The 13,963-nt window shown below is 43.1% G+C and overlaps 1 protein-coding gene across 2 annotated transcripts in view; it reads right to left on the reverse strand.

Annotated features, from left to right (window-relative positions):
• MFGE8 (milk fat globule EGF and factor V/VIII domain containing) overlaps nucleotides 1–5,473 on the reverse strand; it is a 39,390-nt gene extending 33,917 nt beyond the window's left edge. For both annotated transcript variants that reach the window (XM_070953623.1, XM_070953622.1), the window contains exon 1: nucleotides 5,278–5,473. In XM_070953623.1, coding sequence (XP_070809724.1) covers nucleotides 5,278–5,353 — 76 coding nt within the window. In that variant the 5' untranslated portion in view covers nucleotides 5,354–5,473. The remainder of the gene's footprint in view (nucleotides 1–5,277) is intronic.
• Nucleotides 5,474–13,963: the final 8,490 nt, after the last annotated feature.

Raw genomic sequence — 13,963 nt, forward strand, 5'->3', positions numbered from 1 at the left:
TGGTGGGTTTCAAAACTTTTTACTACTGGTTCTGTGGGTGTGGCTTGGTGGACGTGGCATGGCTTGGTGGGCATGGCAGGGGAAGGATACTACAAAATCCCCACTTCCTCCTGTTCAGCTGGGACTTGGGAGGCAGAGAATAGATGGGGGCGGGGCCAGTCAGAATTTTTACTACCGGTTCTCTGAACTACTCAAAATTTCCGCTACCGGTTCGCCAGAACTGGTCAGAACCTGCTGAAACCCACCTCTGGATCCTAGGTAGAAGCATATATTTCTCTCTCTGGGCACCAGCGGTGAAATAAAGCCAGATCTATCCAGCTCGTGTGAGCTGGTAGGGCTGGCGGTGGGAGGCTCCGCCCACCCGCTGGGACATCATCATGTCCCCGGTTTTTACCCTCTGCACAAGGCTCTGCGCATGTGCAGAAGAGGCACTCGCGAGTGCAGCAAGCGCACGCATGCGTGCACTCACATCTCCGATCCGGTTGCGAAGGTAAGTACATTTGACCCCTGCTGGGCACAATGAGAATATATCTGCTGAACATAACTCCGCATTGGTGACAGGAAAGGCATCCGGCCATTAAAAGACTCTGCTAGCTCCATTCGGTTGCCCAGACTCCACCCCGCGAGGGATTTTGGGGGTGGTTAAAAGAAGATGTATATTCGCCTTCATTCGTGAAAGACTGTCTTGTTTTTATTTATTTTTTTATTTATTTTTTTTTATTGTAAAAGTTTTACAATTACATTTTCTCCCCATTTCCCCCCCCACCCCTCCCTAACCTCCCTAACCCTCCCCCCCCGGACTTCCACAGAATATAATCCAAATCAAAATCCCCTTTTTATAAAACTTGAACCCCTCCACCCCCAATATATTTTTTCATCTTCACAAAATTCAAATATTTCTATCTTTATAATACTTTCAGTTAAAAGCTATCTGATACTTCCTAGTTTGATATTTGTTCTGCACATAATCTATCCACTTTTTCCACTCCCATTCATAAGTCTCTTGTGAGCGATCTTTTAGATATGCTGAAATCTTCGCCATCTCTGCAAAGCTGGCCATCTTCTGTCTTGTTTTTAAACGCTTGCGACAGCAAGAAACCCCACGCTGAGATTTTCATTTCTGTATCCAAACCTCTTCAAAAACTAACTGGTTTCATTTTCCTTTGTTAAAGGATCTTTCTGAATCTGCTCAGAAAGATCCCAACTGCCTGGGCAGGTAGCTGCTTACCGCTGCAGATTCAGGCCAAACAAACCCCACGCATGCAGCTCCCGGTAGAAATTTAAACAGTGTCTTCCTGCTGTCACCATCAATCAGGAATAAAAGTACGTTGTGCTTTCTCCTTCAGTGCTTGTTTTTGGAAAGGAGACAAATCCTTAGCAGATACAAAAGGCTCTCAGATATAGTGACAAACATCGCAAGACAGTTTACACAGAGCTTGTAACCTTGTTCTGCACTGAATTAGGATCAACATCACACAACACGCTAAGCCAAAATAGGAATAGCTTGGCTTTGACTCAGCCGTGTTGTACAAAGCAAGCCCCTGTAATTCACACGCCATGATTTATGACTTAATGTTGTGTGAATTCAGCCAACGGGGGCTTAGTCGACAAATCATTATTTCAGTGCAATACACGAACTATTTTTATAGTTTTGTTCTTCATCCGAATAATTTTAAACTGACCTTTTCTAGACTGTAACTTCTTTCCCAACATACTGGCTGGCTAAGACTAATCATATAAATTATGGTTTATTCAAACACGGCTTGCTGATACTGCAAAATCTCCGTTCCCACCCCACTCCTGGGAGAAGGATACTGCAAAATCTCCATTCTCACCCCACTCCTGGGGGAAGGATATTGCAAAATCCCCATTCCCACCCCACTTCAGGGGAAGGATACTGCAAAATTTCCATTCCCACCCCACTTCAGGGGAAGGATATTGCAAAATCCCCATTCCCACCCCACTTCAGGGGAAGGATACTGCAAAATCTCCATTCCCATCCCACTCCAGGGGGAAGGATACTGCAAAATCTCCATTCCCACCCCACTCTGGGGCCAGCCAGAGGTAGTATTTGCCGGTTCTCTGAACTGCTCAAAATTTCCACTACCGGTTCTCCAGAACCTGCTGGATTTCACCCCTGCAAGCATCAGATCTCCAAGAAGCTGTCAGATAGCAACTTGGCGCAGGAATAACCAGGATGTATTAGGGACAAGTTAGGATCCACAGCCTGTTTTTTTTTTCCAATCCATCTCCAAAACTTAAACCGCAAAGTATCCAGGGAGGATGATGTGATTATCCTTATTTGCCTTATTCGCCAGAAAAAAACACCCTGTTCTCCACACATACAGAAAAATTATATGCTACTTACTGGCAACAGTTCAAAGTTGCAAGCGGTCACTGAGAAGAGAAACGGTGACTAGCCTAGGCACGAGAGGTCCTTGGTGCTCCCCGAGCTTTCTTTCTTTCTTGCAGACGTCTTATTAACCAAACTAGGCAACATCATCAGGGCTAGTTACCTAATTTAGGTAATGAAACATCTGCAAGGAAACAAGCAACCTCGGAAAGCACCAAGGACTCCTCGTGTCAACCCTGGGTTACATATATTCTCCTTTATAAGCAGCCTAAGTATGGCTAGGAAAAAAAATAGATCCTGGCTAGCAACATTTTGCAGATTCACTATTAAGTCATCTCAAATTAAATCTTGAGTTTCTGTGACAATGAAAGTTCCTTCGATCCAGGATTGCTTCCCGTCCAACTATTCCATTTGTCTTATTTTAAAGCTACCACCGCAATAAGAAGAAACTGCAGTGAAGCCGAACCAGCCAACTACACACTTAAATGAATGAGCTGACTTCATTTCAGCCAAGTATGCAGCTCTACGGGAATGTCAAAAAAGCATGCTTTCATCTAAACATGTACAGAGTTTCTTCTCATTCTCAGGAATCGCGGCTAGAAACCTGGACGTTTTATCAAGCTAGAAAACGTCCAGGTTTTCAAGGACAGTGAAGCCCAAGGGACGTGTTGCTTAGCACTAAAACATATGTTTCACTGACCAAAGATCCTTGGTTTTCGTCCCAGGGAAGGCTCTGATTTGAAACCTCAAAGACTTCTTAGTCAGTGCCTGCTTTCACCCAGCATATTAACCCACGGATAACCAAACCAGTCAGAATAAATTCAACTGCCTGGATTTGCACACCATACTGGACCACAAATTAGCCAAGCATCCTTCAGCTAACATATTGCAAACTCTGCTAAAAAATAAACAGTACCGAGCTAAATGGACAAACAGTTTGGCTTGGTCTTCAATTGCCTTCCTGTCTTCCCGCATTTCTTTTTGCAAAAAAAACCCTGCACCGATGCATGCTGAGTTCACACATCATGCCAAGACATCACTGGTTTGAACCAGAGTTTGCTGAGTAGCCACCATTGCCCGGATTCAGACATTTCACCAAGGCTCAGAGCAGAGGTGATCAAGACTCCTTTTTGAGGCCTTCAGAGGTCAGCTGTCAGGGTTCCAAGTAACACAGTTATTACCTGTTTGAAGGTGCAGGATATCTATCGCAAGTTAGTGCACTGCAACTACCGGTAATTGGTGTCTCCCAAACATACTTCAAGCTTCACTTTCACTCATTATGTGACGTGGTCCCATCGACTTGGCAACCACAGTCCCCAAAATACTAAGCTTGAATCTTGGGCATCAAAATGGGTGTTTACCTTGGACTAAAGTGATGCACAAACCCAACCATTGCCTACAAATCACAATTGAAGTTCAATGCTCTAAACCCAAACCAAGCTAACAATATGATTCCTTAAGATGCAAACAAGAAGTCAGATATATCTTCAATACCTCAATGGGAGGGGGAAAAAAACACCTTGCTCTAGAACAGTTATCTCAGTTACAGATTACAGATTAACAGAGTTGGAAGGGACCTTGTAGGTCATCCAGTCCAACCCCACCCCACCCCCCACCCCTGCTCAAGCAGGAGAGTCTCTACACCATCTCTGACAAATGGAAGTCCAATCTCTTCTTGAAAGTCTCAAGTGATGAAGCTCCAGTTGTTGAAGAAAGCACCCTCTTTCAATTATGATTCAGTAGCTGCACTCACACATGTCAAACTACATTTAACCATAGCTTCTTAAAGAAGTCATAATTGGCTAAGTAGTCACACTGAACCTTAAAAAGACAGAGAGATTTAAATTGTCAAAGGGGTTTTAGTTTTCAATGTTTTAAATTTTTGGGCCACAGTTATTTAATTCTTTTAATAATTTTAAATTTTGTATTGATATGTGGTTTAGTTCTGGCTGTGCACCGCCCTGAGTCCACTTGGAGAAGGGCGGGATATAAATTGAATAAAATAAATAAATAAATAAATGTGCAAAGCACTGGTTAGCATTAAGATTGGTTCAGCATCCGTTGCTTAGACTGAGAAGTTCAACCAATCGTCTTAGATCACGGTTCAACGAAGAGTACAAACCAGTGGTGAAATCCAATTTTTTTTAACTACCGGTTCTGCGGGCATGGCTTGGTGGGCATGGCAAGGGAAGGATACTGCAAAATCTCCATTCCCACCCCACTCCAGGGGAAGGATACTGCAAAAACCCCATTGCCTCCCACTCCTGGGGGAAGGATATTGCAAAATCTCCATTCCCACCCCACTCTGGGGCCAGCCAGAGGTGGTGTTTGCCGGTTCTCCAAACTACTCAAAATTTCCACTACCGGTTCTCCAGAACCTGTCAGAACTTACTGAATTTCACCCCTGGTACAAACTCAGAATAATAATAAAAAAACCTCAAATGATTAAACAGATGGAGAGTTTTCCTGGCAAGATTTTCATTTTAGTTTGTGGGGAGTGACCATCGTCATGTGTACATCGGGCAAAGATAAAACAACAACGACGACGACAAAACAACCAGGATCTCTGGCTTGTTTCTGGCAAAGCAAGATTGAGCACCCCCTACTTCATCAAGCCAGAGCTCAGGGAAGACTTAACCGCTGGCCCTCACGTGCAAAATGGAAACCTTCACCTCGGAGATTAACCGAGTTAAACCAGCGAAACCAGCCACGACAAAAAAGCGCAACATAACGAGCAGAAAAGGACCAGATTCAACGCACCACCCCGTGGGGAACTCGACCGAAGCCCCGCGACGGGTTTCGAACAGTACCAGAAGAAGAGGGGTCTCAAGCTGAGACCCCCTCAACTAATAAATCGGTGACCCACGGGAGCCCAGCAGAGAATCCTACCAGTACAAAAAAAAAAAATCAAATTGCTTCCTTACCTCGGATGCCGCTGAAGGCGGAGAAGGCGAGCCAAAGCCCCAGCGGGAGCTGCCAGCAGGAGCTCGACCACTCCATGAGGTTCCTTCCAGCGCCGGACACCCGTCCCGTTCCTTAACTCCGCGGCTGTTTGCTGCGTTTTGTTTTTTGTTTTTGCTCTATCTCGCAGGGATGGAAGTCGGTGAGCGAGTGACTCAGTGCCCTCTCCGCCCCCTCGTTCCCCGGGGACTCAAGCCTGCCAGTTACGCCCGGTCTCCACGTGCTTCAGCCGGCCAGCCAATGGAGACACCCGCCCCGAGGAAGCCGAAGGGGAGAAGGTAGGCTCGGCTGGCTCCCACCCACCCCCCCCCCCAAAAAGAGCCGCCTCCTTTGGCTCGGATGAGTCCCGGTTGATGGACCGGGCTGGGCGGCTAAACGTCCACTTTTCCAAAAGGGAGAAAATAATACAATCGGTGCGCTCCTTTTTTGGGGGCTCCAGGGGTGATTTTCTTAGCCATGGCGCGCAGGAGCTCGTGATTTTTTTTTTTTTTAAATTAGATTTATATGCCGCCCTTCTCCGGAGACTCAGGGCGGCTTACAATGCGTTAAGCAATAGCCTTCATCCTTTTGTATATTTTATACAAAGTCAGCTTATTGCCCCCACAAACTGGGTCCTCATTTCACCTACCTTAGAAAGGATGGAAGGCTGAGTCAACCTTGAGCCTTGGAGAGATTCGAACCCGCAGAAATTGCAGGCAGCTGTGTTAATGACAGGGTGCACTAAACCCTTGTACTATCAAGGCTCTTATTTATTAGCCGGATTCACGCAACTCCCTGGGAAGTAGACTAATGCTCAATCAGCGCAAGAGCTGAGCTGAGCTGAGCTGACTCTGAACTAGGATGATCATTGATTCCCCCCTGAATGTAGGTCAGCGTCTGCCAGCTCAACCAACGGGGTTTCAGGTTTTATTTATTTGTTTGTTTGTTTGTTTGTTTGTTTTATTTAGTTTGTCAAGCATGTATGAGAAAACAAGGATCAGTATGAACATAACATATAAACATATAAGTATAAACAGGTATAAGTATATATCAGTGGTGAAATCCAAATTCTTTTACTACGGGTTTTGTGGGCGTGGCGTGGCTTGGTGGGCGTGGCAGGGGAAGGATACGGCAAAAGCTCCACTCCCATCCCACTCCAGGGGAAGGATACTGCAAAATCCCCATTCCCTCCCCACTCCTGGGGGAAGGATAGTGCAAAATCTCCATTCCCATCCTACTCCAGGGCCAGCCAGAGGTGGTATTTGCCAGTTCTCTGAACTACTCAAAATTGCCGCTACCGGTTCGTCAGAACCTGCTGGATTTCACCCCTGGTATATTCTACATAACGGTCTACTCTACATAACAAAGATCTACCTTCTTCAGGCAGAGCCATAGTAGGAATTGCCCAAACCCCTTTCATTACATCATCACCCAACAAGGCTCAACCAAGCTTGGTACTCAAAAACACAACCTACAAAGTGACCCCTGCATGGCCCCCATGGGAGTCTAACAACCAATCAGAATACAAGCTCAAATTCAAAAACCCAGAGAGGGTATAAAACTCAGGCACTCTCAGCATCTCCTCCCATTTTTTTTTTTCTTCGCCCAAGATCTTCAAGGCATGGGATCCTGTCCACCATTAAAACCATATTTCTAAGCAGCCACCAATATTTCCAGTGTCTTTCTCCCCACTTGAAACTGAACCCAGAAGGATATTTCTTCCAACACTCCATTTTACGGCTTTTCTTGCCAGGGTTGTTAAAAGTCCATCACTGCCGTTCTTAAATTAATCACAGGGTTGTTGAGCGAATCTGGCTTCCCCATTGATTTTTGCTTGTCAAGACGGTCGCAAAAGGAGATCACGTCACACACACACACACACACACACACACACACACACACACACACCGGGGATGCTGCACCTGTCATAAAGATGAATCAGTTGTCGAGCATCTGAATTTTGATCACGTTGGATGCTGCAACGGTCGTAAGTGTGAAAAACGGTCATCGCTGGCTTTTTTCAGTGCCGCTGTAACTTTGAACGGTCACTAAACGAATTGTTGTAAGCCGAGGACTACCTGTACTTCAACCGCTGCTTGGCACAGTTGTCTAATTGTTCTACGGGATGCGCCACGGCTTTTATTATTACATTGTAACCCATGGCATATAACTGTGTGAGAGCTCAAGTTTGAATTGCTCTGCTGGGAGATTTGTAGCGCTCCAGATGTTGTCAAACTAGATCTTCCAATATTGCTTCAACATCAAGCGAATGTGAACGATAACATGGGTTGTTTTTGGTCTGTAAGTAAAGCGCTTATTATACCAGCTTGCAAAACCTGTTGGGACCTAATCTTCCCAAGAGACACTGACCCACATTTTTGGATAGGGTGTGGCCAAAGCCTTCAACCATTCTCCATGCAGGAATGGTATAGAAATTAATGAGCTGCTCTGGTGCATCTCTGTATGAGTCACTGGACCAGCTGGCTAGCTTCCTAAATGGAAGCACTGGCTTATGCAAACATGCAGAGGATGGTTGTTGTTTTGTTTCAAACTGGAACATGCTTAATTTTTAGATAAAACAATCCGTGGCTCCCTCGGACCATCTCTTCAGAGATATTTCCTTCCCAGGTTCCTCAAGGTCTTCAACAATGGCTGAGTTTCTGAATTTTCTTAAAAATTCTTTTGGATTAATTTTATGTCCTGTAATGTTTTTATAAAACTTGCCAAATTTGAATTCCACAGGGAAATATTTAGAGAGGTATCTGCCTGTAAAGTAGTTCATGCTGAACTGCATAGCACACTCATACATCAGCAGGAAATGTTTGGTGACATTCGACATTATGTCATAAGATGCTTTGTGATTAATTTTATGTCACGTCATGTTTTATAAAACTTGCCAAATTTGAATTCCACAGGAGTCACGGGTCCCAGAGTTTTGACGCGTTCTGTAGATTGGTCCACTTGAGGTCCGTTGGTTCACAATTTTTTTGCTCTATGATGCACCATTTCACCCAGTTAAAAGTTACAGACATGCGAATTTTAATAGGAAAGAAAGAATGCATGAAAGTTTGGTCAGGGAGCACCGGAAATTGGGAATGTCTAGTCTAGAGGTGACAAACTTGATTTCATTGAGGGCCACATCAGGGTTGTGTTTGACCTCGGAGGGCTGGGGAGGGCGTGGCCACTAATATACAACTCAATTTTTATTTCAATTTATTAATCAAAATTCTTTCTATTCTTAGTTTCTAGACCCATTTCATCCAATCCCATGGGGTTTTTAGATCTCACCCGTGGGACCGCCCTGGAAACAGCAACGGATTGGCCCGTGGCCTCTGTCAGCAAAAATGCACTTGGCCACCAGAGGTGCCCCCCGACATTAGTGGCCACACCCACCCTGGCCACACCCACCCTTTCATAATCTGTAAGTACGGTAGACTGTTTTACAGAAGCATCTCTACTCTTTTGACCTGAACCCACCCACCACCCAAAAAATCAAATTTCTAGTTTCTGATACTCAACTTGAAACACAACTTCTATGTGTTGCATAGCCTCTACGTTTTTAAAAACAGACGTAAAAGAAAAACCAGAGGTTTCTTTCACACATATTTCTTCATTTTGATTGTGGAAAGCATAATTGATTGTGGCGCAGTGGTTAGAGTGCAGTACTGCAGCTACTTCAGCTGACTGCTAGTTCAGCAGATCAGCAGATCAAATCTCACCGGCTCAAGGCTGATTCAGCCTTCCATCCTTCCGAGGTGGGTAAAATGAGGACCCAGATTGTTGGGGGCAATATGCTATTTAGTATACTGTCTTTGGTGTAAGCCGCCCAGAGTCCTCAGAGAGTGGGCGGCATAGAAATATAACTAATAAAATAAAAATAAATAAATAAAAACCAATTTTAAAACAAAATAGTGCTATTACAAAAACTTTTAGGTTTAGTTTACACATCCACTACTAGATGTTTTAGTGATGAGAAAAAATGGGATAAAAGCAATAAATATTGATTATAATTCCTGCTATTGCTATTAAGACAACCGACTACCTATAATAAAAAAGCTGTTTCCCAGCTATTAAAACTAATTACGCTCTCTTTCTTTAATCTGCCTAAGGCCCAGATTCTATTACTGCAGTTAAATAAGAACAAATCCTCATCGAATCAATAGCAAATGTATTGAAAACCATTTACATAAATATCTGATTGAGGGGAGGAGTGGGAGGAGGCAGCTCCCTTCTTGAAAAAGCCAATCTATGATGATTGATTAAGCTACACATATATTTCATTAAAAGTATTTTGCACTCCTTACTCTATTGAGAAATAGAAAATATGCCAGGAAAAAAACCTCTAGCAAACATCAGATGGGGGAGGTCCTTTTTATCAGAGACTATTGATTTTTGACTAAACAACCCAGATAATAGAGGTATCTGATAGAGGTATCAGTACGTCCTTGCAGAGTTGTCATGACCTAACAACTACATGTGATTGGCAGGCATTGATAGATTGTTTTTTTTTTAAATAAATTTTATACATTAACAAATAGGCAGTAACATATAAACAGATATGCGATAACATCCATCATATTATAACATATATTGTCTTCCATTATGGTGTGGATTATATAACCATCAAGTAAAAAAAAATTACCCATCTGTTTTCTCATATACACCATATTTCACCCAATTTTACAATGACAGTCCATCTCTTTCCATCTTTCTTCTTTTTCCAGTCCTTCCCTTCTCCCCTCCACTTCTCTCTCCTTCCCTCTTTCCTTCTCCTCTCCTCCTCTCTCCTTCCCTCTACATCCCTCTCTCCTTCTCCTCTCCCCTCTCTACTTCCCTGTCCTCCCTTTTCTTCTCCTCTCCCTTCTCCTCTGTCTTCTTCTCTGCTTCCCTCTCCTTCCCTTTCTTCTACTCCTCTCCTCCCATCCACTTCCCCCTCACCTTTCCCCTGTCTACTTCCCCCTTCTTCCATCTCCTTCCTTCTCCTCTTCCCCCAACCTTTCTCCCTTCCTCTCCTCCACCATACTCCACTCCACTCCATTCCACTTCCCTCTTTCTCTATTTATTACATTTCTTAGTGCTTAATAAACATCCTGTTGTCTGGGTATTTAAATTGCTTAACAATACAAATTCCCTTCTTAATCTCCACCCCTTTTTCCCAACCATTGGTAACATAAGTTCCATGTTTGATAATATTCTGTGTCTTCTTTCTGTTTGATTTTCAATGTAAGTCTAGCCATTTCTGCACAATCTTAATATCTTCTTAATTATCTCTTCATCTTGCGGTGTTTCTTCATCTTTCCAATATTGTGCAAAAATAATCCTCGCAGCTGTTAAAACATGTAATACTAAATGCATACTTATCAAATTTTTCTGATATCATCCCTAATAAAAACAATCCAAGTTTAAAATCTACGTGTTTCCCTATTATCTTTTCTATCCATCTGTGTATTTTTGCCCAAATTTTTTTTGTGGTTTTAACACAAGTCCACCACATATGATAAAATATGCCTGTTTTTTATTACATGTCCAACATTTGCTAATTTTAAAGATTTTAACTAACCTAGCAGGTGGTAAATTCCATCTACACAATATTTTTTATAAATTTTCTTTATAAGAAGTTGCCATTCTTATACCTATAGTTTTTTTCCCATAAATTTTGACATTGCTCTAGTTCTATGTTATAGCAAAACTTTTTGTGTTGATTGATTGATTATGTGTCATCAAGTCCTTTTTGACTCCTAGAAACCACATATTTTTTTCTCCATGATAATCCATCCCTTATATATTCTTTTAAATCTCTCAACAGGACACTCATCGCCACCAAAACTAAATCCATCAATCTTGCCTCTTATTTTCTTTTCTTCTACTTTGCCCAGCATTAAGAGTCTTTTCTTGGCAGCTGGGTCTTCAGGTAATATGGCCAGAGTAGTATTGAGTAGGTTCTGACCAGTTCTGGAGAACCAATAGCGGAAATTTTGAGTCGTTCAGAGAACTGGTAAATACCACCTCTGACTGGCCCCACGCCCATCTATTCTCTGCTTCCCCAGTCCCAGCTAATCAGGAGGAAATGGGGATTTTGCAGTAACCTTCCCCTGGAGTAGGGTGGGAATGGAGAGTTTACAGTATCCTTCCCCTGCCACACCCACCAAGCAACACCCACCAAGCCATGCCACACCCACCAAGCCATACCCACAGAACTGGTAGTAAAAAAATTTGAATCCCACCACTGAATATGTCCAAAGTAGGATGCTCCTATTTACAATTAGTAAACAACATGCAGAATTGTAGGAAATTGAGGATTTGAGTCCTGGAGAAAGTCCATGAAGTAGCCTCGTACATCATTAGAGTGATTTATGCCATTTGGGTGATAACATCTCTACTGTCTACAAATTAGGTACAATGATACCATCATGTAAACACCATGAACCAAGATCTGATCCATTAAGGGTTTCGTTGAACTTGGCAGACCGCAAAATGTTTTCATTGACATTTGATGATCGAGTTGAGGATCCCTGCCTCTTCTTTGTTGTGAAATAGCAATGCATCATTCTATGTGTCAATAATTGTGGTTGTGCTGCAGCATTTAAAGAACTAAAACAAAAAGATGGAAAGGTTTAAGCCCAAGTAGGAAGGATTTCCCATGCTGGTCCTGTCCTTCCAACAGACAAGAAAACGATTGCATTATGCTTTGTACAAGGCTTGGTCTACTTAGGCATGAGTTACTGAATCAACAACACTTTGCAGTATTCACACAATGCGTTACAAACTTCAAGGACTGGATTCATTTATCCTCCAAAGCCAAAAGTACAGGGAGTCCTTGACTTATGACCACAATTGTGACCAGAATTTCCGTTCCTAAGCAAAGTGGTTCTTAGTAAAGAATTAGTCAAAATTTAGTAAGTAAATCTTGCCCGATTTTACTATCCTTTTTTTTTTGGCTTGGTTGTTAAGTGAATCATGCAGTTGTTAAGCAAATCTGGCTTCCTCCCTTGACTTTGCTTGTTGGAAGCCAGCTGGGAAGGTCACAAATAGCAATTTCTTGATCCTAGGATTTTGCAACCTTCCTAAATACATGACAGTTGCTACCTGTTGAACTTGTGGTCAGGTAACCATGGGGATGCTGCAGGGGTGAAATGCTTCCGGTTCGGCAGGTGGTTCGGAGAACCGGTAGCGATGGCGACATGAGGCTCCGCCCACTCGCCCAGTCGTTGTTACTTCCTGGTTTTAACCAGGTTTTAACCAGGAAGTAACCTGTTTTTTAGCCTCTGCGCATGCGCAGAGAATCCGTGCATGCACGTGACGCGTGGCGCATGCACTTCCAAACCGGTTGGGAAGGTAAGTAGATTTCACTCCTGGGATGCTGCAATGATCATAAATGTGAGGAACTGTCATAAATTGCTTTTTTTCAGTGCCACTGTAACTTTGAACAATTGCTAAAGGAATGATTGTGAATCAAGGGCTACCTGTAAGGAAACCACTTAGCTTAACAAGATCCACACAACTAACCAATGTAGTTATTTATGAAATTCTCCATCAGATGATAGAATAACAGAGTTGGAAGGGACCTTGGAGGTCTTCTAGTCCAACCTTCTGCTTAGGCAGGAAACCCTACACCACTTCAGACAAATGGTTATCCAACATCTTCTTAAAAACTTCCAGTGTTGGAGCCTTCACAACTTCTGGAGGCAAGTTGTTCCACTTATTAATTGTTCTAACTGGCAGGAAATTTCTCCTTAGCTCTAGGTTGGTTCTTCCCTTGATTAGTTCCCATCCATTGTCCCAAAGGATGCTTTTTCAAGAAGCAACTGGAGTTTCTGGTTTTTCTTTGAAGACGATTGCGTGAGAAGCAAAACGTCTTCAAAGAAAATCCAGAAAGTCCAGTTGCCACTTGAAAAAGCATCCTTTGGGACAACCATGACCTGGATGACTGAGAATCTCCCCAGACATTTCCATCCATTGCTTCTTCTTCTGCCTTCAGGTGCTTTGAAGAATAGGTTGACCCCTCCTCTTTGTTGCAGCCTCTGAGATACTGAAACACATGAGGAATATTTTGGTGTTTGCCTTGGCTAGATACCAAGGTTGAATAATATTTGAAGGTCTGGGAGCTCTGGCAGGCTACTCAAAGAATATTCTACTCCACAGCCTTGAAAGTTGGGGCACGTGGAGTTAGACAGTCTTTGAGCAAAAGGCTGTGATGACCAGTGGTGTTTACAACTAACCTGCAAGGACAGCAAAGTGAAGACACGTATGCACTACCATCACGCAAACACCGGGTAACAGCTGACGCAAATATGTGATGGCATCACAAGATGAATATTGTCTTGAAAATTTTATCATCGGATTCCATCACCGTCATTTGCCCTCCTCTCTTGGTTTCCCTGAGCAAGAGCTGAAGCCACTAGGCTGCAAATAAAAAGCTGTGAAAGTACACAACGTTGTTATCTAGACATTGCACAGATGTCCACAGTATTCAAGGCCCACAAGCAGACAGCAAAAAGTTGATTACTACATAAAAAGCAGGAGTGGCTTGGAGCTGTGAGATAAAACGTAGCAAGGTTCTGAGATCCTGCAAAGGCCTTCAGATAATGTTTTTGAGGTTTTGGTATAATTTGTTCTATATTTGGACCAATTGGTGGGAGGTGGCTAGAAGGCTTTTATTTGCAAAATCTC

This window comes from Pituophis catenifer, unplaced genomic scaffold, assembly GCF_029215685.1.
Source record: "Pituophis catenifer annectens isolate HBS135680 unplaced genomic scaffold, rPitCat1.0.hap2 SCAF_14, whole genome shotgun sequence".
NCBI lineage: Eukaryota > Metazoa > Chordata > Lepidosauria > Squamata > Colubridae > Pituophis > Pituophis catenifer.